The 6,738-nt window shown below is 34.3% G+C and overlaps 1 protein-coding gene across 1 annotated transcript; it reads left to right on the top strand.

Annotated features, from left to right (window-relative positions):
• The first annotated feature begins 1,390 nt into the window (after positions 1-1,390).
• LOC111920187 (auxin response factor 2A) lies at positions 1,391-5,616 on the top strand. Its single transcript, XM_023915787.3, has 12 exons — positions 1,391-1,903; positions 1,991-2,106; positions 2,290-2,385; positions 2,459-2,515; positions 2,626-2,781; positions 2,859-2,943; positions 3,030-3,120; positions 3,201-3,561; positions 3,637-4,362; positions 4,437-4,627; positions 4,710-4,896; positions 5,180-5,616. The coding sequence occupies exons 1-11, from the start codon at positions 1,762-1,764 to the stop codon at positions 4,882-4,884; spliced, it is 2,196 nt and encodes a 731-aa protein (XP_023771555.1). The 5' UTR covers positions 1,391-1,761; the 3' UTR covers positions 4,885-4,896; positions 5,180-5,616.
• Positions 5,617-6,738: the final 1,122 nt, after the last annotated feature.

Below are 6,738 nucleotides of genomic sequence, written 5' to 3'. Positions count from 1 at the left end.
GTGCGGTTTGCGGTTCATCATTTTATCAAACCGCACTATATAGTGTGGTTTGCGGTTTGTATTTATAAAACTGCAATTCAAACCGCACCACACCGCATGTTATATATGTACTTTTTTTTTTCTTTACTTTTTTATAAGTTCAAATCACGATTTAGAAATGATGTATATAAATATATTTCTTACAATAACCAAATATCTATAACGTAATATTAAATCACTATTAGATCAAGATCCTATGGTTTACAAAAATATAGCAACTATAACGGCAATATAAAGCAATAACAATGATACTTACAGAACTATAGTAGCATGAGTCACAATTTATTAAAAACGATTTAACTCGAAAATTGTATTTGTTTTTATAAAATGAAAGCAATCAATTTTTTTTAATCTGGTCAGGTTTTTGGTTTTTTGATAGATTTAATGTTGAACAACTCATCAAACCGCACAAACCGCAACTAAACCGCATAAACCGCCCGCATCAAACCGCACCGCATCACGCGGTTTTGAACATCTATGGTGCGGTTTGCGGTTTCTAAAATATTCAAACCACATATGCAGTGCGATTTGCGGTTTTGACTCGAAACCACACCAAACCACACCGCGCACACCCCTAAATTCTAAACCATGCCTCTTTCCCTCTCAAAGCCTTGGTAAATTTTGAAATAAAATTTAACCAATAAAACATTAAAAGCCTCACCGATCATAAATGTGCTCCAAAATACTTAAATCTAAAAGGGGAAGCTACAAATAACCATTTTTATATGATGTTTTGAATAAATAGTATATCTGGTTTTTATAGTAACTAATTTGTCATTTATATGTGAATAATTAGTGTATAGTGTTTTTATTACAACTAACTGATTATTAATATATGACTTGTAATATACTTGTTATTTATACATGTTGCTTGGTTATTTAAATGTAAATAAAACAATTTATTTAAATATGAATAACAAATCAGTTGTAATAAAAATCAGATATACGTTTTTATCTATATATAAATAGTAGCATGATAAAATCTTATATAAATAAACTAAATAATTTGTATTTATATAAAAAAAACTATATATGAATTTATTTTTATAAAAAATAAAAAATCATATGATTTTGATGATTTTTTCTTAAAATAGAATATATATATATATATATATATATATATATATATATATATATATATATATATATATATATATATATATATATATATATATATATATATATATATATATATATATATAACACTAATTTATTCTCGCAATATTTTATTATTATTTTTTACGTTCGTGTTTCAACTTTTGATCATCTGAAAAACATTTAATAATGTTTTATGATATATGATCCCTTATGTGGTGTATCTTCCCTTGACCAAGCATAAAGCCAAAATAAGATGTCGTTTTAGATAATAGATATGGTTCATCATCCCGGGGGAAGAAAACCCGGTCCAAGTTACCGGAAATACCCGGTCACCACTCGGGTGTTGTTAGAATTTGGACCACCGGTTGAAATTACTGCAAACACCAGTTTTGACCTCCAACCAGTCGATGAATATCTTCTTTGCTCTTGGAATTTCCATAACTAAGAGAGAGAAAACTCGTCTGATTGTTGATGTAGACGTGTTGATGAATTTGCTCATTTGATGCTAGTTTGAAGCTGATTTGGCCTGAAATTGTGTTGATCTGTTGTAATTTTTAGGGTTTTGTTGAGAATTATGGGTTTTTAGATTAGAGATCTGTGTTTGGAGGCGCTTATTGTGGTGAAATGACATCTTCAGAGGTTTCAAGCAAAGGTAATAACAGCATGAGAGGAGACAGAGACACGTTTTCTTTGTCTGGTTTTAGCGACAAAAATGATGCGGTAGGTGATTCAAGAGCTGTTACGGCGGTTTCCGGTGCCGGTAAAGGTAGTTGACGGAGTTCTATTATGGAAAATTTTGTTTTGCTTTAAGATTTACGAGTGATGAACTGTTTCTCTCTCTTTTTGTGTGTAGCTGAAGCGGATATGGCTCTTTACAAGGAACTCTGGCGAGCATGTGCTGGTCCGCTCGTCACTGTGCCTCGCGAAAACGAGCTGGTGTTTTATTTTCCTCAAGGACACATCGAACAGGTTCGAATCTGTACCAATTTGTGTAGTTAGCGCTAATTTCTGAAGCTGTTGTGTTCAATTTTACTTTTTCTTACTGCAAACTTACACGGATTTGTGCGTATTAGGTTACGAAAAGGTGACTGTGTACTTGTTTCTGGTCTGTTCGTAATCTGAAGTAATTCTCACGGATTATTTGTTTGTTAGGTCGAGGCGTCAACCAATCAGGTCGCCGAACAACAGATGCCGATGTATAATCTTCCGTCAAAGATCCTTTGCCGTGTTGTTAATGTGCAATTGAAGGTACATATTGTTGAATTTGATGATTTTGCTAGAGGTTTTGTATACCTGGCTGATATTTATTACGTGTTTGAAGGCTGAACAAGACACGGATGAGGTTTTCGCCCAAATAACTCTTATGCCGGAAGCTGATGTGAGTTAGTTTGATGAACGGAGTTGATATTTCATATATATTTGTAACTACTAACGAACTTCTGATACTTGATTAGTTTGTTTTTCTTACTAAATTTTCTTTAACAACAGCAAGATGAAAACGCTGTTAAGAAGGAACCACCACCACCTCCCCAATCCAGATTTCAGGTGCATTCTTTTTGCAAAACGTTGACTGCTTCTGATACAAGCACTCATGGTGGATTTTCAGTTCTGAGACGTCATGCTGATGAATGCCTTCCTCAATTGGTAACAGTCACCCTTCTTCTTGTTACTCCATTCCTTTTTCTGTTACTTATTCCCATTTGTTCATCTGATTCTCACAGGACATGTCAAGACAACCCCCAACACAGGAGCTAGTAGCCAAAGATTTACATGGAACTGAATGGCGCTTCAGACACATATTTCGTGGTAATTAACTAATTACTAACAAGTAACAACATATTCAATCTTGAATCAGATTTTGTATAACTTGATATATGTTTTGGCATGTATAGGTCAACCCCGAAGGCATCTCCTTCAAAGTGGTTGGAGTGTCTTTGTTAGTTCTAAAAGACTCGTAGCTGGTGACGCCTTTATATTCTTAAGGTAATAACAATTAATAATTAACAAATCTCATTTTCTGTTTTCATTTTCCATTTTTGATTCTCTTTTTGCATCTACTATAGAGGTGAGAATGGAGAGCTTCGTGTTGGAGTGAGACGTGCAATGAGACAACAACCAAATGTTCCATCATCTGTCATATCCAGTCACAGTATGCATCTTGGAGTCCTTGCGACAGCCTGGCACGCCATACAAACAGGAACAATCTTTACAGTCTATTACAAGCCTAGAACTAGCCCCACAGAGTTCATTGTTCCATATGATCAGTACATGGAATCCATCAAGAACAATTACTCCATTGGAATGAGATTCAAAATGAGGTTTGAAGGTGAAGAAGCTCCAGAACAAAGGTTTACTGGAACCATAGTTGGGATTGAAGAGTCCGATCCAAAAAGATGGCCAGAATCTAAATGGAGATCCTTGAAGGTATTAATTGTACCATTTTTTCTTCATGTTCTGGACTCCTGGTATGTCGAATTTACGTTTTTACCCTTTGTGTAGGTACGATGGGATGAAACATCTACTGTACCTCGTCCAGATAGAGTTTCACCATGGAAAATAGAACCTGCTTTGACTCCTCCTGCTATAACCCCACTTCCAGTCAATAAACAAAAGAGACATCGATCAAGTATCTTGTCTACATCTCCTGATTCCTCTGTTCTTACAAGAGAAGGTTCATCAAAGATGGCTACAGCAGACCCTTCAAGGGTAGAATTGTCAACACTGAGACCACCTTTTACAGAGATTAACGACTCAGATTCATGCGATGCCCTTTCTGTGTCCCGGTGTTTGCCTTTCGGAAGGCCTACTGAATCTTCTTTCACGGACTTATTATCGGGTTTTGGGTCCCACAACAATTCAACCGAGTTTTCAAATCCATGGTCCAAAATGCCCTCCAATATGCCACTCAACTTATTGGGGTCATCCATGAAAGGTGTTGATATTCCATTCCAGAGTTACCCTATTCATCGGAATCCAAAGTGGATGATGCCACCACCGCTTCCATCGTATCTACACATCCCTTCTCATTCCACTGACGTAATTCCGAAAACACCCCTTGTTCAAAATGAAGTCAAGAAGCCACAAGACGGGAGCTGTAAAATATTCGGTGTACCCCTTGCTGGAAACACGGTTGCATCACCTGGTAAAGATCGAGAAAAACAATATTCAAATCCCCAGCCACAAGTCAAAGTTCAAGGAGGAGTTTCAACAAGGAGTTGTACAAAGGTAGTATTGATTGGTGGTAATTAAATAATTTTTATTGGTCTTTTGGCTTATAAATTGTATTTATTGATTTTAAGGTTCATAAACAAGGGATTGCCCTTGGGAGGTCTTTGGATCTTACTAAATTCAACAACTATGACGAATTAATTGCTGAGCTGGACGAGTTATTTGAATTTAACGGAGAATTAAAAACACGTAACAGGAGTTGGTTGGTTGTGTACACGGATGATGAGGGTGACATGATGCTTGTTGGAGATGATCCATGGCAGTAAGAACTTATATTTTAAAAAAAAAATTATATTGTATATAATTTGAAGAGTTTGAGAGATTTAATTTTGATTTTTGATCAGGGAATTTTGTGGCATGGTACGTAAAATCTTTATTTATACTCGAGAGGAGGTTCAACGAATGAATCTTGGGGCTTTAAATTCACGGGGTGATGACACGTCATCAGTTGCAGAAGGCATGGATGCCCGGGACACAAGGATTAATCTTCTTTCTTCTTCAAGTCCTGAGGATGTTTAGGGTTTTTATTAGGTAACTAACTAACTAACTCTGCTTTTACAATTTTGATAGGGTTGTTAATGTCATAAATGGGTAACAAACTATTTAGATGTTAAAATTAAAAAAAAAAAAAAAAAAAAAAAAAAAAAAAAAAAACAATTGGTTTAAGAAAGTACTATCAGAAGGTAAGCTACTCGAATATTTGTTCACATAATGCCTTCAAATAGTCTGTTACCCAATTATGATATTAAACCCATTTTTATATATCTACAGTTAGGAACACATATATGTGATATTTACGAGTATATGTTTGTAGGTGGATAGGGAGTATGATATATATTTATATATACATACAAATAGCATATGGCAGTTGAGAACAGTTGAAATAAGTAAGTGTTAAGATGCATCCGACTTCCCTGAATATGGTGTTTTTGGTTTTGGAATTGGAATTGGAATTGGAGCTGTAATATATTGATGCGTGGATGGCTCCTACAACATTATTGTTATATAAAATATATATATTTTATATATATAGTATGGGTGTATATATAGATGATATTGGGTTGGGGGCAACACATGCATGCATGGCATGGCATGGTGTACATAGGTGTTTTGGGTAGCTAGCTTAGGCTATAGTTTGTCTGATTTTTGAATGTAAGGGAAAGTTGATGAAGTAGTAATTAATAGAGACTTTAGTTGGGTATTGTAGCCTAAACTACGCTTTCTTATCTTTATATATTACTCTTTTAAGTATTAAGTATTTGCTTGAAGTTGAACCACTCTTTATAAAACACATGTTTTTAATATGATATTTCTAGATCATAGTTTAATAGGCATATGTAGTTATGTGGAACCAACAACTTTTTCATGTGCCGCAATGGGGGACATTTATTAGTAATATACAACAAAATTAGCTTGCATGATGTATTGTTTTTAAATGAATAAAAAAGTCATAAAAGTAAATGAAGCTATTAATTATGTTCACAAAGTTGTTCGATTGAACTTCAGATAATTAATACATGTGTACGACAGCTAAAATATTTTAGTGTACAAAAAATTACTAACATACATCAGCTTACACCAAGATGCATCAATATATGAGCTATAAAAAACTTTACCATGGTTTGAACTCAACAACAAGATTACCCTGTTATCATACTGTCGGCAACTCCCATTTTAGGGACAGGTCGGTCCAAGATAATTTGAGGCTCGGGGTAAAAATAAAAGAGGCCCTAATTGCGTACGATAATTACAATGATGTCCTGTGTTCAAGGGGGTGTGAGTTAAATATTAAAACCTATATAATTGCTAGGTTATGCAAAAAAACCAATGACAAACCAAAACCAAAAAACCGAACAATCGAACCATTTTGAAAAACTGTTTGTGTGATTTTTTTTAAAGTGTCATGTTTTCAAGGGGACGTGAGTTAAATATTAAAACCTATATAATTGCTAGGTCATGCAAAAAAACCAATGACAAACCAAAACCAAAAAATCGAACAATTGAACCATTTTGAAAAACTGTTTGTGTGATTTTTTTTAAAGTGTCCTGTGTTCAAGGGGGCGTGAGTTAAATATTAAAACCTATATAATTGCTAGGTTATGCAAAAAAACCAATGACAAACCAAAACCAAAAAACCGAACAATCGAACCATTTTGAAAAACTGTTTGTGTGATTTTTTTTAAAGTGTCATGTTTTCAAGGGGACGTGAGTTAAATATTAAAACCTATATAATTGCTAGGTCATGCAAAAAAACCAATGACAAACCGAAACCAAAAAATCGAACAATTGAACCATTTTGAAAAACTGTTTGTGTGATTTTTTTTAAAGTGTCCTGTGTTCAAGGGGGCATGAGTTAAATATTAAAACCTATAT

Source organism: Lactuca sativa, chromosome 1 (genome assembly GCF_002870075.4).
Source record: "Lactuca sativa cultivar Salinas chromosome 1, Lsat_Salinas_v11, whole genome shotgun sequence".
Lineage (NCBI taxonomy): Eukaryota > Viridiplantae > Streptophyta > Magnoliopsida > Asterales > Asteraceae > Lactuca > Lactuca sativa.
Note: the sequence above shows the minus strand (reverse complement) of the source record. Positions and strands in the feature narration are given on the sequence as shown.